The sequence below is a fragment of the Bombina bombina genome, chromosome 6, assembly GCF_027579735.1.
Source record: "Bombina bombina isolate aBomBom1 chromosome 6, aBomBom1.pri, whole genome shotgun sequence".
NCBI lineage: Eukaryota > Metazoa > Chordata > Amphibia > Anura > Bombinatoridae > Bombina > Bombina bombina.
In genome coordinates this window covers 104,389,595-104,416,032 of record NC_069504.1, presented here as the reverse complement: position 1 = coordinate 104,416,032, position 26,438 = coordinate 104,389,595, and the positions used below count along the sequence as shown (strand labels likewise).

Sequence of the window (26,438 nt, the reverse complement as noted above, 5' to 3'; positions counted from 1 at the left end):
TGTAGGTAGGTGGAGGCGACGTTGGGGGCGGCAGATTAGGGGTTAATAAATATAATATAGGGGTCGGCGGTGTTAGGGGCAGCAGATTAGGGGTACATAGGGATGACGTAGGTTGCGGCGGTGTACGGAGCGGCAGATTAGGGGTTAAAAATAATATGCAGTGGTCAGCGATAGCGGGGGAGGCAGATTAGGGGTTAATAAGTGTAAGGTTAGGGGTGTTTAGACTCGGGGTTCATGTTAGGGTGTTAGGTGCAGACTTAGGAAGTGTTTCCCCATAGGAAACAATGGGGTTGCGTTAGGAGCTGAACGCTGCTTTTTTGCAGGTGTTAGGTTTTTTTTCAGCTCAAACTGCCCCATTGTTTTCTATGGGGGAATCGTGCACAAGCACTTTTTTGAAGCTGGCCGCGTCCGTAAGCACCGCTGGTATTTAGAGTTGCAGTGGCGGTAAATATGCTATACGCTCCCTTTTTGGAGCCTAACGCAGCCCTTCTGTGAACTCTAAATACCAGCGGTATTTAAAAGGTGCGGGGGAAAAAAATACACCCGTAGCTAACGCACCCCTTTGGCCGCAGAACTCTAAATCTAGCCGTAAATAAATGCTAGATAGAATGATGCATTCAAAGAAAATATTAGTCTTGAGTATAACATGTTGATGTATTTATTAAAGTCTCATTAGCTGTTTCAATATTAACAAATAAGTGTCTATAAAACAATGGGAGCTGCCATGTTGTAACTTAGGTTACCTTCTCTGCTGTAGCCAATTAGGGACAGTTATAAATAGGTCACTGGAGTGTGCAGCCAATGGCTGTCTGGAATATAACAGTGTGCACTTCCATTTCTAACAGGAACTGAAAAGCTCACAATTTCAGAATGGAATTACAGTAAAAGAGAACAAAATGAATTGTGAAAGTATATTGCAGACTTTTTTATATAGAGATACAATTTATCATTTTATATAACCATCTTAAAGTGTTTAATGTCTATTTAAAGGGACATGTAATTAAGTAATTTTATAATTTAAATCAAAATTAAAATATGAAAATAAATGAAGCTTCTGTTGGCTGCAAACTACAAGAGGTATGCTTTGCAATATTTAGTGTGTGCGGCCTTAATGGTTAAAATATGTGAGGCATCATAAATATTTTTTATTTTAAATGTTGCTGTATCTTTTAAAAGATTTCTGAATAATATTAATTTTGATTAATTTTACACATTTGCTGAATGCCATGGGGCCAATTTATTAACTTGTAGGCTGACAAGATTCGCTGTAGCGAATCATGCCCGTCCGATATCGATAAATGCCGACAGCATATGCTGTCTGCATTTATCATTGCACAAGCATTTCTTGTGAAATGCTTGTGCAATGCCGCCTCCTGCACATTCGCGGCCAATCGGCCCCTAGCAGGGAGTGTCAATCAGCCCGATTGTATCTGATCGGGATGATTGCTGTACGACCGCTGCTTCTTAACTCTTGTTTCCTGCTAGCCAGAAACATCGGGGGTAGATTGCATCATCCGCTGCTTGATAAATCTATCCCCATGTCTTTTTTTGAGAGTTGGAAATGTTGCGGTATGTTTAGTTTTTCTATATAAAAAAAATTTGAATATGTGAATGCAGCATAATTAATTAATGAAATTGTAAGATTGGCAAGTATAATATTTTTTTATTTTTTTTTTAATCAGCTTTTATTATCTTGGTTTAGCAAATATTTGTTATAAACAATACTGTACATCTAGGTCATTAAAGGGACCTTATAGTACAAAAATTACATACCCTAATACATTAGTGCAGTGGTTCTCAACCTAAGTGACCGCAAGGCCCGGTAAGTTTTAACCGGACCTGTCCAGGGCCCGGTAAGCATCGGGAGTGGGTATATATATCTATATATATAGATATATATATATAGTAGCTATATATATCTATATATCTATATAATATATATATATATATAAATATATATCTATATATAAATCTATCTATCTATCTATCTATATATATATATATATATATATATATATATATATACACACATATACATACATACACACACAGTATATGTATGGTGTACAGTTGTTTAATTATGTAATAATTAATGGGTGTCAGTGGGATCTATAAATATCCCACTGACACCAATGAATTATCATAAAATTAACCCACTGTAAACTATGTTTATATATATATATATATATATATATTGTATATGGATCCCACTGAATTATCATATAATTATAATATATATTACAGTCAGTGGGATCCATATATATATATATATATATATATATATATATATATACAGTTTACACATACACATTGGTGCCAATGGGATCTATATATATATATATACACACAAACAGTACACATACACATTGGTGTCAGTGGGTTTTATATATATATATATATATATATATATATATATTGTACACATACACATTGGTGTCCAGTGGCCGCCCTAAATATACATGTTAGTGTCAGTGGCCATAATTATATGACATTGGTGACAGTGGAGTTCCCTACCTGTGAGCCGATCCGCTCTGCACGCCACCTGCCACTCCTCACAGTGCGCCGCTAGCCGTTCACACTGCGCATACAGATGTGCGCAGTGGCGCATACAAACATGCGCAGTGGCACTCTAACAGGCCTGTCCGAAATTTTGGACATGTGTAAAGACGGCCTGTCAGAGTGACTGTCTGGAGGCTATGTCGGGTCGCGGCCCACCAGCAGGGCCGTCGCGGCCCGGTAGTGGGCCGCGGCCCGGCTGTTGAGAAACACTGCATTAGTGCATGTAATTTTAGCAATGCTGTGTGTTTAAACCCCCTCCCACAATCAGGTTAAACACACGTACTGCTCAGGAGCCACAGAACACTGCTGGTCCCTAGCAAAGACAGGAGTTTAGCCAATAAGCAGTCTTGGTTGCAGCTGGGTCATGCAGCTACTGATTGGTTCAGCATCAGTTTTTGATTGGAGACTGCAGTTCTTTGTGTCTTCTGAGTCGTACGTGTTAAACCCTTTTGTGGAAATTAAACACATAGGGGCATATTTATCAAGCTCCGTATGAAGCTGGATGCCCCTTGTTTCCAGCGAGCCTTTAGGCTCACCGGAAACAGAAGTTATGAAGCCGCACTATAATGTTCCTTTAAGTTGATCTGTCTCTGGTCTTGTCTCCTAAAGATAGAGCATGTTATAGTAAAAGTCCATGTTGTCTGTTATAAAGTAGAAGTATCATTCAAGTTGTAGGTTAGTCTGTAGTTGGGAGATCCACATAGCTAATGTGGGTGGTGTCTTTTTTCCACAATTTATGGATTAGCTGACGGGCACTGTTTAGGGCCATTTGTAGCAGTGTTGTATGGATTTTTAAACCTAGTTTGGGTGTGACAATAAATAATAAAGACATAGGGTCTAAGGGTTGGTTACAGTTATGCATATTATTTATATATGAGCAGATATTGGTCCAGAAGGAGGTTAGTTTCGGGCAGTCCCACCAGATGTGGAAAGGGGATCCTAGATTATTACATTTTCTCCAACAACGGTCAGATGCTCCTTTAAATATGTGTTTTAGTTTCAGAGGTGTTAGATGCCATCTAATTAGAAATGTGTAATTAGTTTCCAAACGGGATGGAGAGTGGGCTGATTTAGCAGTATTATAAAATATGTTGTGCCGATCTTTAATTGACAGTTTTGCCATGAAGAGGTATATGAAGGGAGTTCTGAATTATTAAGTGAGCTTAAAATTGTGTAAAGTAATGAGATCTCATCTCTTGGTTTGTTTCAGAATAGCACAATTTCTCGAAAAGATGTTAGTTGGCGGATATCATTGTTTTTTTTTTTGGTGTGTATTTAGATAATGATGTAATTGGGAGTATCAGAGCCAACTTTTTAAGAATCTTCCTGCAATGTTCCCTAATTGATCTCTAGGTAGGAGATTATGTGAATCTAATAGGGTATATAATGGTAGGAAGTAATATCTTTTGAGGTTAGTTGTATCCCCTCTGGGAAATCTTGGTTATTGAGAAATTGAGAATTGGGGTCAAGGTTGAGGAATTTGAGGATAACGTGGGGTATTTGTCTAGTAATTTTGACCAAATTGCAAAGGTTCCGTTAAGAATCAGGTAATGTTTGAGTTGTAAGGGTCTAGAGGATGAAGCTAGCCAGCAATTGTTCCCCAATTGTGGACAATTGATTAGGTCATGTTCTAACTTAATCCAGAGTTTACAATTAGTGTCATCTAGAGTGCACCATTCCAATACTTTATAGAGAAATATAGCTGAACGGTAAAGAGATAGCTCAGATATACTTAATCCGCCTGAGTGCTTCAGGGTTTTCAGGATAGTGCTAGCAATCCTAGGGGGTCTTTTCCTCCAGATATACACTTTAGCAACTGCTTGTAGTTTAGGGATGTATGACATTGGGAGAGGTATCTGAACTGTTTGAAGGGTGTAAAGTATTTTGGGAAGAAGAGTCATTTTAAAGTCATTCATCCTGCCTAGCCAGGAGATATTTTTTTGAGGGACCATTCTTTAGCTTTATCAGAAATGTGTTGTAGTAGGGGTTCAAAGTTCAAAACAAATAGTTTAGTCTGCTCTGCTGTGAGATGGATGCCTAAGGAATTGAGCAAGACTTGATATAACATTCTCAAGTTATGCAGAGCAGGAAGTATGGCAATCTATGTGTAAAACCACGACAGATATACTAAGTATGTATTAATATTTCAGTATCCTTTAACTTAAATCAAATATGTAGGTACAATTGCAGCATGGGCTGGCATATAGAGATAGGTGATGTGTGTTCGGGCCTGGAGCAGTTACAGCTACAACATGGGCTGACATACAAATGCAGGTCATATGTGTTTGGGATTGGTACACTTACAGCATGGCAAATGCCAGTAATACCATTGAAAACAATGGTGTGTGTGCATTCTACAGACTCAATAGAAAATAGGGCTGGTCTTCAAACTTTTCCAGTCCTGGTCCTGATTTGGGGTCTGGGAAATTTAGTAACCTTAGTTATATGTAATTTATTTATTACTGATTAACATACTTCATTCTATATTTAAAAGTAGGATTTTGTAATACCATCAGAGTTATGATTTATTTGTGTGTATGTATCTGTCTATATCTATCCATCATCTATCAATATAAAAACTAAGTATTAATAAACTTTTTTAATAGACTCAACCACTTCATACTGGAGTCCTCTTATGAGCCCACCAAGCTGTTGCTAGGCAATCAGCCTACAAAAAAAAAATTGTGCTGATAAGTTTAAAACTAAATTTCGATAACAGAGAAACCAAATGTACCACAAGTATAAAGCATAGAGACTGCAGTAGAAACTGTACTGTAGCAAAACTGGTCATTCCAATCCAATATTATGAGTATTTGAAAAATGAAAATCAGGCTTATAACACTCCTTTAATAAAAACTTTGTATGCGTAGGAAAACGCTTAAAGGGACAGAGAGAGCATGCAATTTTAAGTAACTTTCTAATTTACTTCTATTATCAATTTTTCTTTGTTCTCTTGCTGTCTTTATTTGAAAAAGAAGGCATCTAAGCTTTTTTTGTGGTTCAGTACTCTGGATTGCACTTTTTTATTGGTGGATGAATTTATCCACCAATCAGCAAGGACAACCCAGGTTGTTCACCAAAAATGGGCCGGCATCTAAACTTACATTCTTGCATTTCAAATAAAGATACCAAGAGAATGAAGAAAATTTGATAATAAGAGTAAATTAGAAAGTTGCTTGAAATTTCATGCTCTGTCTTAATCACAAAAGAAAAAATTTGGGTTCAGTGTCCCTTTAAAGGGACCGTCTAGTCAAAATTAGACTTCTGGAAGTACTTGCTCTTCTGTTATTTTCCATATTACCAGTGTCTCCCTTCATTCTCCCCTTTGTTCATTTTTGAACCCCATTTTAGTGCTATATACAGACTGATCATTTCTAGACTCCATCCCTCCAGCACGGACCACCCTCCAGGTTACTTGCACTACAGCCCCTGTATTGGGTGTTCGTGTCGAGATATCCTATATAATAAAAGGCCAGGTATGTTTGTCAGATGCAGTCATGCGCAGTAGAGACTGCACAAGGACAAACATACCTGGCCTTGAGCAGCAGAGGAGTACGCACTGTGGAAGCTGCCTGGTGGGGGCGTGGCCGGGCGTGCCGTGATGGGGGCATGGCCAGTGGGTGTGGCGGGGCGAGAGTGCACGTGAAGGGGCGTGGCTGAAGGGAGCAGCCGTGGTGGTAGTGGCATGGGCAAGTGAGAGAGAAAAACAGAGGGGAGAGAGAGCAAAAGAGGAGAGAGAAAGCAAAAGAGAGGGAGAGAGAGAGCAACATAGAGGGGTGGAGAGAGAGCAAAAGAGGGGAGAGAGAGAGCAAAAGAGGGGGGGGAGAGAGAGCAAAAGAGGGGTAGAGAGAGAGCAAAGATGGGGGGAGAGAGAGCAAAAGAGAGGGGGAGAGAGAGAGCAAAAGAGAGGAGAGAGAGAGCAAAAGAGAGGGGGAGAGAGAGAGCAAAAGAGGAGAGAGAGAGCAAAAGAGGAGAGAGAGAGCAAAAGAGGAGAGAGAGAGCAAAAGAAGGGGCAGAGAGAGCAAAAGAAGGGGGAGAGAGAGAGCAAAAGAGAGCGGAGAGAGAGAGCAAAAGAGAGGGGAAGAGAGAGAGCAAAAGAGAGGGGGAGAGAGAGCAAAAGAGAGGGGGGAGAGAGAGAGCGCGCAAAAAGGGGGGAGAGAGCAAAAGAGAGGGTGAGAGAGAGCAAAAGAGGGGGGAGAGAGAGCAAAAAAGGGGAGAGAGCAACATAGGGGGAGAGAGCAAAAGAGGTTGAGAGAGAGAGCGCAAAAGAGGGGGGAGAGAGCAAAAGAGGGGGAGAGAGAGAGCAAAAGAGGCGGAGAGAGAGCAAATGAGGCGGAGAGAGAGCGCAAAAGAGAGCGGAGAGAGAGAGCAAAAGAGAGGGGAAGAGAGAGAGCAAAAGAGAGGGGGAGAGAGAGCAAAAGAGAGGGGGGAGAGAGAGAGCGCAAAAAGGGGGGAGAGAGCAAAAGAGGGGGTGAGAGAGAGCAAAAGAGGGGGGAGAGAGAGCAAAAAAGGGGAGAGAGCAACATAGGGGGAGAGAGCAAAAGAGGTTGAGAGAGAGAGAGAGAGCGCAAAAGAGGGGGGAGAGAGCAAAAGAGGGGGAGAGAGAGCAAAAGAGGGGGAGAGAGAGCAAAAGAGGCGGAGAGAGAGCAAATGAGGCGGAGAGAGAGCGCAAAAGAGGGAGGAGAGAGCTCAAAAGAGAGGGGGGAGAGGGAGCAAGGGTTGGAACCGCGGTACTTAAACAAATTTGCCCGTGTATGCGGGCTTTAGGACTAGTATATATATATATATATATATATATATATATATATATATAGGTATAGATACATGTTGTACCAAAATACCATCAGATATATATATAGAAATATGTATTTGTGAATAAATAGATGATATTCTTGTATGTGAAGAACATTGGAATGTGAAATTTTCATATTTTCATGTCGGGTTAGTGCACATAAGAATGTGCGATAAGGATTGCGTGTGTGAGTAGGATATTAGTTTTGTTTTTTAGTTTTTGTTTTGCTACATTAACTTCTATGGGGGAATTCGTGAACGCACACGCAATGTTGTAACTTTGGATTGTTGCGCTCAGCGGGTTAGTGCAAGAGCAAAAACAGTTAACTTTCAACTCATAATATGACCCAATGACCGCAAAAAGCTGAGTGCTTAAGGGGCTGCATTAAATAGCGATCCACTCACAATCTTGCCATTAGTTTGAATTGTAAACGAGTAGTAGATTTGTCTCTGACAAATTCTATTTCTAGTTCTATTTTCCTTCCCCTGCATCATGTGACAGCCATAAGCCAATCACAAAATGCATATATGTATATACTGTGAATTCAGCTCAGGCATTTTCTGCTCAGGACCAGCAGTGCTCTGCGGGTCCTGAGAAATATGTCTACCGTTGAGCCTGAAACTTTGTCTTTTTTTTTTTTAAACTTCTTTTTATTGAGAAAAAGGTAGTACATACAGAATGAGAGCTCATGTACAACATACGGATATTGTCAATATACTCAAGAGAGAGAGTTACAAGGCACAATTTCAAAATGGCAGCATTGTATTGACATGTGTTACAAAAATCTTGGGAAACTGAGACTAACGTAAGAAATATATAGCTTTGTAGCTCTCATTCTAGTTAAAATTGAGAGGTAGGCCGAGTAAGTTCTACAGCATATGTCGTGAAACATTACCAGATCCCTATTAAAGATGTAGGTTAAATACCCCCTCTCACAGTTTTAGACTGGCTTTCTCATTTTTAACTTAGTTAAAACAAAAAACAAACCTATACAACAACAACAAAAACTACACATAACACATAACATATAACAACAAAAGCTACTCATAACAGCTAGGTCTGAGTTAGTCCTAAGCTCAGCTAGATGAGTTGATGTCAGGTTTAATATAATAGGCATAAGCTGAGGAGAAACTCGGCAGGGAATGCCAGTATTGGATTATTTCATATTATCAATGTACACTGATGTCTTATCAAAAGGTCCTTCCAAAATTGGACTGGTATAAATAAGCACAACACATAGGGATTCTCTTTCTACAAAGCAGTTCTAAGGGAGGCTGTGCAGATCGTAGAGGATCTATTGATGTCTGCATAGGTAGCATAATATGAACTTTTATCACATATAACTAGGAAGGGGAGAGTGGGACAATTAAAGGTGTTATGTATACAGGGTTCACCCAATGCATGTTGATGTACTTTCAGTTAGATGTTTGGGAATATTTGCAAGAGATTTCTTAACCCGGCATAATGAGCCAGTTTGCAAAGTGTGGTAACATAGTAATAACAAGGCCTTGGAGTGGTAAAAGTAGTAATAAATAAGAACTGTAACCTATTATCATAGGTGGTACAAAGCAAGGCATATCAAGGTACTGTGCACAACAAATATTCAAAAAGAAGCACTAACAGTTCAGGAGAGAAAGTACTGGTACAGGGGGGATTTTTGAAGCTCTTGCCTTAGACTGTTATCTGAATTGATGCAGGAAATATATGCTACAAATTTACAAAAGTCCTAACTGAATGCCAATTCAACAGGAATGTCCCAAAATTACAATACATCATGGTGACTCAATAGGATAAGTACAGAAAATTACTGTGTATACATTATTCATTATTCATCCTGCAACACGTTTTCCAGATATAGCTGTTCTTTGCAGCTAGAGTCTAGGGGAATAAAGAGATGTGGGCAGACTTCCAACATAACGATCATTAAACAATAAGGAGTACACACATGCAGGATCTGGAACAATATTAAACACTGATATGTGCTATATCGACATCTAATGCTGATATTTGTGTTGGGTGTTTGGGAGGTAACAATCCCCTGCAGGAATATATATGTTATAGTTCAGCCGTCACTGGCATGTAATGTGAAAAAAAAACAAAAAACAATTTGCATTGTCCCTTTGGCCAGAGGAAGCATCACATTTTCACCAAATTAAACAAAAGAGCAGAGTCAAAGTACAGCCGTTTGGAAAAATAAGATGTGCTCACATCTCCTTCAATGTTCGAGTCATTTACACATAAGTTAGTTGTAGATGCTGCAATACCCAAGAGGGGATGAATCAATCTCGGGTGGTTTCTCTAGCTGTGTAATTTCAAGTATAATAGCCATAATATGCATGGGAGCTGGTGTATGACACATTAAAGAGGTTTATATGCAATATGTGAACAACACTCCCTCCACCTTGTCAAAATGTCGCATCTCATCTTGCAGTATGAAAAGATTATAACACCTTAGGGAATATGTCCATCAAATACACAGGGGGGATAACAATAAACAAATAAAAACATAACCGAGTTTACTTGTATGGTTAAAGAAACAATAATCAGCACAAGGCATCAAGGTCTATTCAGCATTGCGGGACACAAATATAGACGGGAAAGCAACCGGTCTCGTAGCAGATAGATTTCAGTTTGCAGGTCAACCAACTCCCGTAGCTAACCGGGCCCCTCCCTGTCTCCACCAATAACACCTCTCATATGAGCAACAGAGAGGCATATCTTGCAGGCCTGCGTCCTGTAGGATTCCTGTTACGAGTCCCATAGCTATGGCCAGTATCATTCCAGCGCTAAGATCTGCGCCAGGTCGGGCAGGCCCGCTGGCCAGTTCCCAGCCACCTGTCATGGGACACCTCAAGTCAGGAGCCATGCGTCTCAGGGCACCAGCGGAGAAGTCCATGTCCGTGAAGACCCGCTGTGTGTCAACCCTGGAGGAGAGTGTCCGGGATGAGACAGGCACCATCAGCGTCTAAGTGGTAAGTTTCCCTACGTCTCGAGCAGGAGTGGAAGTCTCCTGCAGAGTGCAGCGCTCAGCACATCCCTCAGGACCGCCCATCATCACCAAAGGTGAGTGCAGTGGGAACTCATTCCCTTTCTCTTTGCACATCGCTGAATGCTCCAAGGTAGGAGCGAGTAATTCATTTCCCGTGGTAAGTCCGTGTGGTTGAATGCGGGATAGATTATATGGGTTTCGGTCTGAAGAGTGGCTTTGCTTGTGTACTGGCTCAATGTATGTGAGGTTAGGTTTTATCGTGGCCTGTATCACCCCATGTAGCTTCTCAAAGCTCAAAAGTAAACAGTCAAATGAGGGCTGGAAAACTGCAAGTAACTGCACTGCTAAGTTATCCTCCGGTTTCATTTCCTTATGGCGGCAGGCCCTCAATGCAAAATGTACTAAGTCCCTCGTGGGGTCCCTCTTGGGGTCTATTGTAATCAAATGACTTCCGTGGGAGAAGAGATGTAGGTACTTCTATCTGCCTAATGTTCCCGGATAGCTTTCCTATCAAGGGAGATGCAGATGGCATAGGATGATGACAGCAGAGCATGAATTAGAAGCAGGGTTCTTCAGAGCAACAGATGCTCGCAGCCATCTTCTAGAACTGCCCACCGGAAGTCTCGAAACGTTGTCTTTTTATGTTTTTTTTAAATTAATATTTTGATTTATTGCTGTGCTGCTGCTAACGTTTGGACTTGCTGTTTATTAGCTAAAGTGCGGTTACTCTGCAGCTTACACGCTTTATATAAACATGTGCTGGTCTTAAATCGTTTTGTGTTCTAGGGACAGTAAAAGGATTCAAGAATTCCTATGGATTGCTTAAAGGGACAGTGAAGTCAAAATTAAACTTTAAATGTAATAATAATGGGAACAAAATATATACTCATTCATTAGAACATGTCATTTTTACACTAGTGACTCCACAATGCTATGTGTTTAAATCACATAAGGGGGTTAAACACATAGTTAAAGTATCACCCAGGAGCCTCACAAGGAAAAACTACCATTCGCCCAACTACCACTGCTGTTTGGATCAGCGGCAGTTTCCACTCAGTACCTGCAGTGCTCTTTAGCTACTGTTTAATCCCTTTAAAGTTGGGGATGTTACTAGTGTTAAAATGACATGCTCTAGCAAATTAGATCATGATATTTTTTCATTATTATGGTCCTTTAAATGTTTTGAATAGCGCATGACATTTTAAACAACTTTTCAATTTACTTTTATTATAAATTTTGCCTAGTTCTTTTGGTATCCTTTGTTGACAAGTAATTCTAGGTGAGCTCAGGAGGGTGCATAGGAGTTTAGTAGGGTTGCCACCTCTGCCCTTTTTTCCTGGACAGTTATGAGTTAAACGTGCTGTAGGGTCTTCAGGGAGGAACATAAATAGCGCTGTCCATTAGCACTGTTTATGTGCTGTCGAGAAGCTAACTACATGTTCCTCTGTGCGCACCCTGCAGCATGTGTAGCTCATAACTGAAAAAAAGCATGGCCGAGGTGGCATCCCTAGTCCTTAGCCATCTGGCATCAGTATTATACATTGTTGCAAACACTGCTGCCATACAGCTAGATTACAAGTTTGTGCGTTCGTCTTTTAACGCTGAAAATATGGTATTTTCAGCGTTAAAACAGCACCGCAGCCATTACAAGTCTTGTCGGTATAGGTGCACCACAAGCCTTTTAGCCTGTAACGCAACGTCAGTTCCGCACTCCTAAAAATGAAGTTTTGTAATGAGATTCCCATAGCGCTGGTATTAAGAGTTTTGCCGTGAGGCTAAAAAGCGAGCGTTACAGCCTAAAACGACAAGATCCGTAACACCATCTAAAGTCAGTAGTTATGAGTTTTACACTACAAAGCTGTAGCATAAAACTCATAACTAAAGTGTTAAAACGTACACTAACACCCATAAACTACCTATTAACCCCTAAACCGAGGCCCTCCTGCATCGCAAACACTATATTAAAGTTTTTATCCCCTAATCTGCCGCTCCCGACATCGCCTCCACTAAAAAAATGATTAACCCCTATTTCTCCGCTCCCCGACATCTATAACACCCTATTAACCCCTAAACATAAAGCCCCCCACAATGAAATATACTAAATAAAACTATTAACCTCTAAACTGAAAGCCCCCCACATGGCAATAAACTAAATTATACTAGTAACCCCTAAACCTAACGCCCCCCTCCCTAACTTTAGATTAAAATTACAATTTCCCTATCTTAAATTAAATTAAAACTTTCCTGTTGAATTAAAAAAAATAAGTTTAAACTAACAATAACTAATATAATTATTAAACTAAAATTAAACTACCAATTAAATAAAACTAAACTACACATTAAAAAATCCTAACACTACTCTAATAACACTACTCCAAATGTTATTGTCTGTTTACATAACTCATCTCACCCTGACCAGATTCTAACATTTCAATTGGCCTTACAAACTGTCTTTGATTAGCAATCAACTAAATTTAGTGGACTCAGCTGACTGCCCTACCTGTATATATTTCAGACTAGTTTGGGGATGTGCATTACACAGGGGTGTGTGCATTGCTTACAGGGCAGTGTACTTTTTAACAATAGGATATGTTCACATTTTCAAAGTGAACATTTTATAAGTGAGGCACTAATTTTTAAGAATTATACAAGAATTAAGTGAACATTTTATAAGTGAGGCACTAATTTTTAAGAATTATACAAGAATTAAGTGAACATTTTATAAGTGAGGCACTAATTTTTAAGAATTATACAAGAATTAAGTGAACATTTTATAAGTGAGGCACTAATTTTTAAGAATTATACAAGAATTAAGTGAACATTTTATAAGTGAGGCACTAATTTTTAAGAATTATACAAGAATTGAACAAGGATTGGGAAAGGGGCAAGACACAAGGCAAGTACTCTTGTAATACTATGTTTTATGTATCTCATTATATCCTTTTGCAAGTGCTGCTGTAACACTGTGTCTTATGTGTTTACTTGGTCCCCACTTTCATAATAATGCTCAATATCTTCATATTCCTTTTTGCTACCTCTTGTCTCTATAACTACATTACTCAATTACTCCTTTTCCCTCTCCACCTGCACTGTTCATTAGCCCATCTCTCTTATACTCACCTTACTTTTGTACTCATGAACTTTACCTATTCCTAAACACTCTCTCTCCCCCCTGCACTTCAGCCAAAAAACTGTTTCATTACTGCAAATCTGCTTCTCATCTCATGTCACTCTCCCTCTTGCTCATACTAGCTGCTGGTGACATCTCCCCTAATCCTGGTCCCTCACAACCTCCTAGCCTTTCACATCCTTGTGTGCCTTTCAATAGACTTCATAAACTAAACTCTGGTAACCTTAATCGCATTCCTCTTACATCTAAAAACCCCTCCCCCTTCACTGTTGCACTCTGGAACTCTTGCTCTGTTTGCAACAAGCTCACTTCTATCCATGATCTCTTTATCTCCCACTCTCTTAACCTTCTGGCTCTTATAGAAACCTGGCTCTCTGCTTCAGACACAGCATCCACCGCTTCACTGTCACATGGGGGTCTCCATTTCAGCCACACTCCTAGGTCTGGCAATAGACAAGGAGGTGGTGTCGGTATTTTACTTTCCTCTCGTTGCACTTTCCAACAAATACAGCCCTTCTCTTCCCTCACATTTTCTTCATTTGAAGCACGCATGATTCGGTTATTCTCTCCCCTCTCTATACGTGTTGCAGTCATATACCGCCCCCCTGGCTCCCCAACTCAATTTTTAGATCACTTTGCTGCCTGGCTTCCTTATTTCCTTTCCTCAGACACCCCTGCCCTCATTCTTTGCAACTTTAACATCCCTCTTGACAATCCCACTGCCTCCTCTGCAAAGCAACTTCTTCAACTGACTTCCTCTTTCGGCCTGTCACAATGGACTGACTCTCCCACTCACAAAGATGGTCACTCCCTTGATCTGACTTTCACCTATCGATGCACTCTTTTAAATTTAACAAACTCCCCTTTTCCTCTATCTGACCATCATCTCCTAACCTGCAACATCACTTCCCTACCTACAACTCCCCCTCCCTCTACCCCTCACACCAAACTTCACAGAAGCACGAAGTCACTAGATCTGCATCAGCTCACTAGCTCTCTCAAACCTCTCCTCTCATCCATCACCTCCTTTTCCTGCCCTGAACAATCTATCTGCCAGTATAATTCCACCCTTACATCGGTCATTGACACTCTGGCCCCTCCAACCTTAGCTCAGAAACCACACTCTCATCCTCAGCCCTGGCATACTCCTCTGACACGATACCTACGCAGATGCTCCCGTACGGCTGAGCGACATTGGAGGAAATCTCGGAGTTCTGCTGACTTTCTTCACTACAAGTTCATCCTGAACTCCTACTATTCTGCCCTTAACCTCTCTCTCAGCTCAAGATTTTGCCAGCCACTTCAACAACAAAATTGATTCCATCAGAAGTGAAATCAGCTCTCAACATACTTCCAATCTCCCACCCCCTCAAAAGCTCATGATCACCCAAAACCCAAATATCCAAAAATGCAGCCCCTGTTAATGAGGATGAAGTTTCTGCCCTTATACAGTCATCCCACCTCCCTACCTGTCCCCTCGACCCCATCCCCTCACAGCTACTCCCCTCCCTCTCTTCTTCCCTCACCCCCATACTCGCACACATTTTCAACCTCTCCCTCAGCACTGGTATAGTTCCCTCATCTCTAAAACATGCACTGGTCACACCTATCCTCAAAAAACCTTCCCTCGATCCAACCTCCCCTTCCAATTACCGCCCTATTTCCCTACTCCCTCTTGCCTCAAAGCTCCTCAAAAAGCTAGTTTACGCACGTCAATCCCATTTCCTTACACTAAACTCTCTTCTTGACCCACTGCAATCTGGATTTCGTTCCCATCACTCTACAGAGACAGCAATTGTCAAGGTTACCAATGACCTACTTACAGCAAAATCCAAAGGCCACTTCTCTCTGCTTATCCTCCTTGACCTGTCTGCATCCTTTGACACTGGTGACCACCCTCTTCTGCTCCAAACCCTCCAATCCTTTGGCATCTGTGACACAGCTCTCTTGTGGTTCTCTTCCTATCTGACTAACCATACATTTAGTGTAGCCTTCTCCGGAGCATCCTCTGCCCTGTTACCACTTTCTGTTCGGGTACCTCAAGGCTCTGTCCTTGGTCCCCTTCTCTTCTCAATCTACACGTCGTCACTAGGTTCCTTAATAAAGTCCCATGGGTTTCAATACCATTTGTATGCCAATGACACCCAAATCTACCTCTCTACACCAGACCTACCTCCATCCTTACTAACCCATGTCACTAACTGTCTTTCTCACATCTCATCTTGGATGTCCTCTCTCTACCTTAAGCTAAATCTCTCCAAAACTGAAATCCTTATTTTTCCCCCTTCTTCCAATGTCTCCACCCCCAAAATTTCTATAACTGTTGATAATTCCATCATTACCCCTACCCCGCACGCCCGATGTCTTGGGGTCGCACTTGACTCAGATCTTTCCTTCACTCCTCACATTCAGTCCTTGGCTAAAGCCTGCTGCTTCCACCTTAAAAACATTGCTAAAATTAGACATTTCCCCAAGATACAACCAAGATTTTAATCCACTCTCTCATCCTTTCCCGCCTCGACTACTGCAACTCCGTCCTCTCTGGTCTACCTAGCTGCCGCATAGCTCCTTTACAATCCATTATGAATGCCTCTGCCAGGCTCATCTTCCTTACTCGTCGCTCTTCATCTGCTGCACCTCTCTGCCAATCCCTTCACTGGCTTCCTCTTGCCTCTAGGATTAAACATAAAATCCTCACCCTGACATATAAAGCTCTCAACTGCACTGCTCCCCCCTACATCTCAGAACTTGTCTCTAGATACTCTCCCTCCCGTCCCCTTCGATCAGCTCAGGATCTCCTCCTTTCTTGTTACTTCCTCACATTCCCGTTTACAGGACTTCTCCAGACTGGCCCCCATCTTGTGGAATTCCCTGCCTCGCTCCATAAGACTCTCCCCTAGTTTTAACAGCTTCAAGCACTCCCTAAAAACCCTACTATTCAGGGATGCATACAACCAAAACTAACCTTTCCTAACTCCATTGCTTTCCCCTTGAACCCCTTAGAATGTAAGCCTATGGGCCCAGCTGTTTACAGATCGCTTCATAAGAGCCGACTACAACAGTGAAACTCTCGGCAGGGCCCTCTACCCACTTGACCCCCACAAAAGCTATCCTGTACACCAACTATGTTTACAGCGCTGCGGAATCTGTTGGCGCTCTACAAATACCTGATAATAATAATAATAATTACAAAGTACAGTTGTGCTAATAAGTTTACATACCCTGGCAGAATTTATGATTTCTTGGCCATTTTTCAGAGAATATGAATGATAAAACAAAAACTTTTCTTTCACTCATGGTTAGTGTTTGGCTGAAGCCATTTATTATCAATCAACTGTGTTTACTCTTTTTAAATAATAAATAGCAACAGAAACTACCCAAATGACCCTGATCAAAAGTTTACATACCCCAGTTCTTAATACCGTGTAATGCCCCCTTTAACATCAATGACAGCTTGAAGTCTTTTGTGGTATATGTGGATGAGGCTCTTTATCTTCTCAGATGGTAAAGCTGCCCATTCTTCCTGGCAAAAAGCCTCCAGTTCCTGTAAATTCTTGGGCTGTCTTGCAAGAACTGCACGTTTGAGATCTCCCCAGAGTTGCTCAATGATATTGAGGTCAGGAGACTGAGATGGCCACTCCAGAACCTTCACTTTATTCTACTGTAGCCAATGACAGGTCCACATGACCTTGTGTTTAGGATCATTGTCATATTGGAATGTCCAAGTACATCCCATGCGCAGTTTCCGGGCTGATGAAAGCAAATTTTCCTCCAGTATTTTTTTATAGCATACTGCATTCATCTTGCGATCAATTCTGACCAAATTTCCTGTGCCTTTGTAGCTCACACATCCCCAAAACATCAGCGATCCACCTCCGTGTTTCACAGTAGGAAAGGTGTACCTTTCATCATATTCCTTTTTGACTCCTCTTCAAATGTAGCGTTTATGGTTGTATCCAAAAAGCTCAATTTTGGTCTCATCACTCCAAATGACTTTGTGCTAGAAGGTTTCAGGCTTGTCTCTATGCTGTTTGGCTTATTGTAAGCGGGATACTTTGTGGCATTTGCGTAGTAATGACTTTCTTCTGGTGACTTAACCATGCAGCCCATCTTTCTTCAAATGCCTCCTTATTATGCATCTTGAAACAGCCACACCACATGTTTTCAGAGAGTTCTGTATTTCACCTGAAGTTATTAGTGGTTTTTCTTTGCATCCCGAACAATTTTCTTGGGAGCTGTGGCTGAAATTTTAGTTGGTCTACCTGACAGTTGTCATTTTCCACTTCTTGATTAGAGTTTGAACACTGCTGATTGGTATCCTCGTTTCCTTGAAAATCTTTTTATATCCCTTTCCTGTTTTATACAGTTCAACTACCTTTTCCCCCAGATTCTTTGACAATTCTTTTGCTTTCCCCATGACTCAGAATCCAGAAACGTCAGTGCAGCACTGGATGAAAGATGCAAGGGTCTGTCAGGAGTCCAGAAACTCATTGACCTTTTATACACACACACTAATTACAAGCAAACAGGTCACAGGTGAGGATGGTTACCTTTAATAGCCATTCAAACCTCTTTGTGTCAACTTGTGTGCATGTTATCAGGCGAAAATCACCAGGGTATGTAAACTTTTGATCAGGGTCATTTGGGTAGTTTCTGTCGTCATTATGATTTAAAAAGAGTAAACACAGTTGATTGATAATAAATGGCTTCAGCCAAACACTAACCATGAGATAAATAAAAGTTTTTGTGTTATCATTCATATTCTCTGAAAAATGGCCAAGAAATCATAAATTCTGCCACGGTATGTAAACTTATGAGCACAACTGTATCTAATTACAAAAACAAAAAAATACTAACTTACAAAAAATAACAAACACTAAATTACGGAAAATAACAAACGAAATTATCCAAAATAAAAAAAGAATTACATTTAATCTAATAGCCCTATCAAAATAAAAAAGCCCACCCAAAATAAAAAAACCCTATCTTACAATAATCTACCAATGGCCCTTTAAAGGGCCTTTTGTGGGGCATTAATAATCTACCAATGGCCCTTTAAAGGGCCTTTTGTGGGGCATTGCCCCAAAGATATCAGCTCTTTTACCTGTAAAATAAAATACAAAGACCCCCCAACAGTAAAACCCACTACCCAACCAACCCCCCAAAATAAGAAACCTAAATCTAAAAAAGCCTAAGATACCCATTGCCCTGAAAAGGGCATTTGTATGGGCATTGCCCTTAAAAGGGCATTTAGCTCTTTTACTGCCCAGACCCTAAACTAAGAAAAAAGCCCACCCAAAAAAGCCTTAAAAAAGCCTAACACTAATTTGAATTAGCCAAATAGAATGAGAGCTGCTTAAATCCTATTGGCTGATTTGAATAGCAACTGGGATTTTAGCAGCCCTAATTCCTATTGGCTGATTTATATTTTTCAGTCAATAGGAATGAAAGGGGTGCCTTCTTGAATCACGTACCTTGCATTGAAGATTCAGTGTACGGCGGCAACAGTATGAAGAGGATGCTCCGCGCCGGATGTCTTCAGGATGGACCCGCTCCGCGCCTTCGGGATCAAGATAGAAGATGCCGCCTGGATGAAGATTGAAGAGGCCGCCTGGATGAAGACTTCTCGCCGCTTTGATCAAGTCTTCACCGGCTGGATGAAGATTGAAGAGGCCGTCTGGATGAAGGCTTCTCGCCGCCTGGATGAGGACTTCATTCAACGCCGGGATGAAGATCGTTCAAGCGGGACTTCAAAAACTGTAAGTGGGTCGTCAGGGGGTTAGTGTTAGGCTTTTTGAAGTTTTATTGGGGTGTTTTTTTTTTTAGTTTAGGGTCTGGGCAGTAAAAGAACTAAATGCCCTTTTAAGGGCAATGTCCATACAAATGCCCTTTTCAGGGCAATAGGTAGCTTAGGTTTTTTAGATAGTTTTTTTTTTATTTTGTGGGTTTGGGGGGGTGGGGGTTTGTAATGTTAGTGGGTCTTTGTAATTTTTTTTTACTAAAAGAGCTGCTATCTTTAGGGCAATGCCCTACAAAAGTCCTTTTTAAGGGCCATTGGTAGTTTATTCTAGATTAGGTTTTTTATTTTGGGGTGTTTTTTTTTTATGGGTATTAGAATAGGAATATTTTTTTATTTTTGATAATTTGTTATTTTGTGTAATGTATATTTTTAGGTTTTGTTTTGTTTTTAGCAAAAGTGCTGTTTAACTCAGGGCCCCCCAAAAGGTCATTTTAAGGGCCATTGGTAGTTTATTCAAGATTAGGCTTTTTTATTTTGGGGTGTGTTTTTTTTTTTTTAATAAAGGGTATTAGAATAGGAATAATCTTTATTTTTTTGGATAATTTTGATTTTTTTTTGTAATGGTAGTTTTTTTTATTTTTTGTAATGGTAGTTTTTTATTTTTTGTAATGTTAGGTTTTAGGTAAGGCAGGTTAGGTTTTATTTCACAGATAAGTTTGTATTTATTTTAACTAGGTAGTTATTAAATAGTTAATAACAATTTTACTAACTAGTCTACCTAGTTAAAATAAATACAAACTCACCTGTGAAATAAAAATAAAACCTAAGATAGCTACAATATAACTATTAGTTATATTGTAGCTAGCTTAGGTTTTATTTCACAGGTAAGTATGTATTTAGTTTTAAATATGAGTTATTTAGTTAATAATTGTAAATTTAATTTAGATCTAATTTTATTATGTTAAAGTTAGGGGGTGTTAGGGTTAGGGTTACGCTTAGGGTTAGGTTTAGGGGTTAATATAGTTTAATTTAAGTTGTTGCGATGTGGGGGGCTGGCAGTTTAGGGGTTAATAGGTTTATTTAGTGGTAGGGATGTGGGAGGCCAGAGGTTTAGGGGTTAATAACTTTATTTAGTTGCGGTGATGTTGGGGAGCGGCGGAATAGGGGTTAATAACTTTAATATAGTTGCAGCAGTGTTGGGGTGCAGCGGAATAGGGGTTAATAACTTTAGTATAGTGGCGGCGATATCAGGAGCGGCAGATTAGTGGATAATAATGTTATTTAGGTGGCTGCGATATCGGGAGCGGCAGATTAGGGGTTAACAAATTAAGCAGGTGTCGGCGATGTCAGGGGTATCAGATTAGGGGTGTTTAGACTTGGGGTTTATGTTAGGGTATTAGGTTTAAACAGTATTTTTATTTTCCCCATAGACATCAATGGGGCTGCGTTACGGAGCTTTTGTTTCCGCGATCGCAGGTGTTGATGTCTGTGGGGAAAGCGTGCATTAGCACGTCAAACACAGCGCTTGCTTTGGGTGCGGTATGGAGCTTAAAATCTCCATATTGCATGCGCAAGCCGTGTTTTTCAAAACTTGTAATGGCAGCGCTATAGGGGATTAAATAACGCAACTTTTGTTGCGTTCGTTAATTTCCCTATAGCACTCAAAACTCGTAATCTAGCTGATAGACTGCTAAAGACACGTGCATATTACTAAGCTCCTATCAGCCTACCTAGTTTTATTCTTTATAAAAAGATATATATATAAAAAAATAATAATAAGATAACAGAAGTTTTATATATATATATATATATATATATATATATATATATATATATAGTATATAAGGAAGGTTTCTGACTTTAAAGCAGACATCCTCAAACTTGGTCCTCCAGAGGTTTTGTAACTACATTTCCCATGATGCTCAGCCAGTATATTGGCTTGCTGAGCATCATGGGAAATGTAGTTCCAAAACCTCTGGTGGGCCAAGTTTGAGGAGGCCTGCTTTAAAGATATATTAAACTAAAAATGAATCACCCATAAACTAATTAATTAATGAAAATGAAACAACATGGCAATTAATATACACAAAAAACATCACCTTTGCTTTAACAAAATGGTTGCAATCAAAACTGATAAGGTAACTGGTTCGAATATCCGATAATAAGGTAACTGGTACAGAAAATTTGCAGCAGTTTGCAGTACATGTAGGCTGTAAAATTTGCTTTTTGGCCTCTCTAGGGAGTACAAGTTTTACAGCAAAAGCATTCGGTTTTACAGCAAAGTGAGCAAAATAATTATTGTATCTGAAAATGTTGTTTAATGTTTTAAATTAATTATTTTCTGTGGATCTACATTTTGACTTTTTAAGTGTCAAGTGTTCTCCCTCCTCTACAAATTTCCTCTTTAATTTCTCTTCCTTCACTTTGAACTTACTATAAAAAAGTTCAACTTATTAAAAGTTAATTTTACAACCCAAAATTGTTTACATCTATAAATAATTAAGAGATCAAATTAAGAACAAGCTACATAATAGTAAGTTTATGAAAGTTCTTCAAATTACTGTTTTGATAACTGACTTTATTTTGTTTAATTATGAAAATTGAGCAATTTTGTTAAACACCAGGAATCATGTGTAAGACTAATTAGCTTATGGAAAAAATGTTTTAAAGATATACAGCTGCTTTTAAATGAGCTGTTATAGTAACATAATAGAAAGCAGTGGCTGCATCATTTTATGTACATTAAATTACTAGGGATCTGGTGCATTAGGATGAATACAAGTACATTACAATAAATGACAAAAAAATATAAAAATGCTTTAAACCACAATATCAAAAGTAGTTGCACTAAAGAAAGGATGAAGGGGTAGATTTATTAAAGGTCGAGCAGATATGATTCGCTGTAGCAAATCATGTTCGCTTGACCTCGCTAAATGCCGACAGCATTGTACAATGCTGTCCCCTGCTCACTGGCGGCCAATCATCCCGACTGCTGCTTTTTAACTTTCATTAACGTTAAAAGGACTACAATTACTCAGGATAGTTATGGGATACAATGTGTCAGACTGCTAACACACAAAAATTAAGTGCAATTGGAACACAGCGTTCTCAGCATGTGAATGTGTATTTCGCATTTGAGTCCCACCCTCCTAGTGACATATTGTCTAATAACATTCATTGTGTGTTTCGACCATAGTGCTGGCTTTTTTCTTGAAGTACCACATTTTTTGTATAGATAAAAAAGTATGTTACTATGCAAAACAGAAAACCTAATTAATAAATATTTCCATTTTAGGATCAGTGATCCAGGGGTCCGACAAGTTCTGGAAGGTCCTTCAGGAGCAAAGATAAGAGAATTAAACCTGACAAACTGTGTTCGAGTCAGTGACCTCTCTCTACTGAGAATAGCTCAAAAGTAAGAAGATTTTATGATTTAATGACTTCTATCCATTTTTTGAAATGCCTGCATTAGCAATAAGAAATTTGTTAAAGGCCATAATAGTTGAAAACTTACGTGCTGTAATTCGTTAGAGAATATCATTTTAAGGCTATTGACCCTAGACTACTGTGTGTTTAACTCTCGTACAGCTGGGTCGTGAGACTATCACTGCTGATTTGATCATCAGTAGTTTCCGCTCTGGACCATCAGTGCTCTGTGGGTCCTAAGCGAGACTTTAACTGCAAATGGTTAAACACATATTATTACAGTGTCTAGTGTTAAAATTACAGGCTCTAACATATTAGAGCCTGTAATTTTAACCTTTAAGCCCTTTAATTTAAAACTAAAAATACTTGTGTCTGTGGGCACCAGGCAGTATATATGTGGCATAGATAACATGACATTTCTTTTTGTGCAGATAAATAGGAATGATACATCATTCATGTGCTGTTTTCCTTCATAAGGTTGTGAGAGTCCACAATCTATTGTTCCTGGGATTCAACTCCTGGCCTCTAGAAAGAGGCAAATATTCCCAAAACTTCCAAGAGCACATAATCCCTCCCAACTCACTGGTATTCCAGTCTAATCTTTGCCTCCCAGGAGGAAGGTGAAGCATTGAGGTGCTCAAGATTCTTCATTGAGGTGCTCCAAATTTTCCCCTCAGAAAGCTGCTACTGAGAGACAGAAGGGAGATTAGAGTAGGGGGCAGTGACACAGTTACTCAAAGTGAAGGAGCTAGTCACAAGCCTGCCACAGGTGTTGTGGGGACAGGTCCCTTAGCCTGTTGGGTCATCAATATACTCCTTGCTTCAATCCTCTGCTGTAATGTGCTTATCACTGGATGGGCTATCTACTGGAAGCATTCATTTCTGCAGCACAGTGGAGTGGGTGCTTGTCAGGTAAGTCTAGTCAACATTGGCACTCACATAGACCATAGGCTATGAGCAGTTACATCTGACTTGATGCATCATAGTCAGGGAATTTAACTCAAATCAGATATTACCACATTCACACAAGACTATATTGGGTTTATTGTCTATATGTTCTGGGAGACTATGAGGGGGGGCAGTAAGAGTCTCTTTATTTAATATACACTAATTTTATTACATAAGCATGTCAAATTGTATTTTTAACTGACAATCCTAGTTTTTGCTTCAATGTAAACTGTGCACACATCGCTCCTTCTTTATTTAGTGCACTGTCTGAGGCCGAATTATCAAGCCGTCAACTGTGCTGCATTCGCCGGGACCAATACGCTCGCCTAACATCGCGGCCGCAGACCTGAATACGATCGCCATATTTATCAAAGAAGCCGGCAAAAAGCCTTGCACCAAGTACGGGGCGAGGAGCAGTGGACTGTTGTTAACTAACAGTCATCGATCTCGCTGCTATTCAGCTTTTTCCCAACTTTATTTATATCCTGTCACTAAACACCGCCACTATACTAAAATGTTTAACCCTATCTCGCCGCTCCCGGACCGCACCGCAACTTTAATAAAGTTATTAACCCCTATCCTGCCGCTCCCGGACCCCGCTGCAACTTTAATAAAGTTATTAACCCCTATCCCACCGCTCCCGGAGCCCACCACAATTTTAATAAAGCTATTAACCCCTATCCCGCCGCTCCCGGAGCCCACCACAACTTTAATAAAGCTATTAACCCCTATCCCGCCGCTTCCGGACCCCTCCGTTACTAAACCTATTAACCCCTAAACCGCCAGCCCCCCACATCGCCATAAACTAAATTAAGCTGATTGGAATAGCCAATAGAATGCAAGCTCAATCCTATTGGCTGATTGGATCAGCTAATAGGATGAAAGCTCAATCCTATTGACTGATTGCAACAGCCATTAGGATTTTTTTCCCCTTTAATTCCTATTGGCTGATAGAATTCTATCAGCCAATTAAAATGTAAGGGATGCCATCTTGGATGACGTACCTTAAAGGGAAACTTCATTCGTTATTGACCATCGGAAGAAGAGGATGCTCCGCGCCGGATGTCTTGAAGATGGAGCCGCTCCGCGCCGGATGGATGAAGATAGAAGATGCCGTCTGGATGAAGACTTCTGCCCGCTTGGATGAAGACTTTGGCCCGCTTGGATGAAGACTTCTGCCGGCTTCGCTGAGGACTTCTGCCGCTTGGATGAGGATGGATATCGGGTCTTCGAAAACTGTAAGTGGATCATCGGTGGTTAGTGTTAGGTTTTTTTAAGGGTTTATTGGGTGGGTTTGTATGTTAGGTTAGGGACTTTGGGCAGTAAAAGAGCTAAATGCCCTTTTAAGGGCAATGCCCATACAAATGCCCTTTTCTGGGCAATGGGGAGCTTAGGTTTTTTTAGATAGGGTTTTATTTGGGGGTGTTGGGTGGTGGGTTTTACTGTTGGGGGGTGTTTGTATTTTTTTTTTACAGGTAAAAGAGCTGATTTCTTTGGGGCAATGCCCAGCAAAAGGCCCTTTTAAGGGCAATTGGTAGGTTAGTGTAGGCTAGGGTTTTTTTTATTTTGGGGGGTCTTTTTTATTTTGATAGGGCTATTAGATTAGGTGTAAATCTTTTTTATGTTTGATACTGTGTTTTTTTATTTTTTGTAACTTAGTGTTTTTTATTTTTTGTAACTTAGTTGTTATTTTTTTGTAATTTAGTAATTTTAAATAGTAGATTTAAATAACTTGAGTAGGGTTAGGTTTTTAAATATGTAATAAAAAGTTAATTTAATTGGTAGTGTAATGTAATTTTAGTATAATAGTTAGGGTAGGTTAATTAATAGTTTAATATAGTTTAATGTAATTTTAGTATAATAGTTAGGATAGGTTAATAGTCTAATATAGTTTAATGTAATTTTAGTATAATAGGGTAGGTTAATTAATAGTTTAATATAGTTTAATTCAATTCTAAAGGTAAGTTTTAATTTATTATAAGATAGGGATGAGTTAATATTTAATGTAAAGTTAGCGGGGGGATAGGGGTTAATACATTTTATTTTGTTGCGGTGGACTCCAGGAGCGGCGGGATAGGGGTTAATATATTTATTTAGTTGCGGTGGGCTCTGGGAGCGGCGGGATAGGGGTTAATATATTTTATGTAGGTAGCAGCGATGTCGGTGCGGCAGATTAGGGGTGTTTAGACTCGGGGCTTATGTTAGGGTGTTAGGTGTAAACGTTACTGGTTTTCTACCATAGAAATCAATGGGATGTCTGGCAGCAGCGAACATAAGCTTTCGCTGCTTTCAGACTCCCATTGATTCCTATGGCATCCGCGGCCTCCAGGGTGGTGGATTGAAAACCAGGTACGCTGGGCCGGAATAGTGGCGAGCATACCTGTTAGAAATTTGATAACTTGCAAAAGTTGTCGGATAGTGCCGAATTTGTATTCGGAACATCTGTAATGACGTACGTAGCGATCTGTGTCAGATTGAGACTGGCGGATCGTATGTTACGTCACAAATTTGAACTTTTGCCGGTCTGTAGGCTTTGATAACTAGGTCGAATCAGGCTCGCCACAATTACGCTGCTGAATTCCAGCGTATTTGCGATTGACGGCTTGATAAATATCCCTCCCTGTCAATAAACTGTGCTATTGTTTTTTATTCAGTTATATAAATTATAGCGTGTGCCTGCTTCAGCTACATAGTTATAAAATCCAACCCGCATGCTCTTATCGGGTTAGCATGACTTATACTTTTCGTTACTCCTTCTGGCGAACCTTTGTTTTGGGCAGCGCGCTAGTTAAGCTCACCTTTTCTTGGTAAGAGCTGCTGGTCTGTTACCACTACGGTTCTCTGTACTCCATTC

The 26,438-nt window shown here is 40.1% G+C and overlaps 1 protein-coding gene across 1 annotated transcript in view; it reads left to right on the top strand.

The window, feature by feature from the left end:
- Positions 1–26,438, top strand: part of FBXL13 (F-box and leucine rich repeat protein 13) — a 478,799-nt gene that overhangs the window by 291,779 nt on the left and 160,582 nt on the right. Inside the window, exon 16 of the mRNA XM_053716536.1 lies at positions 22,506–22,625. Coding sequence (XP_053572511.1) covers positions 22,506–22,625 — 120 coding nt within the window. The remainder of the gene's footprint in view (positions 1–22,505; positions 22,626–26,438) is intronic.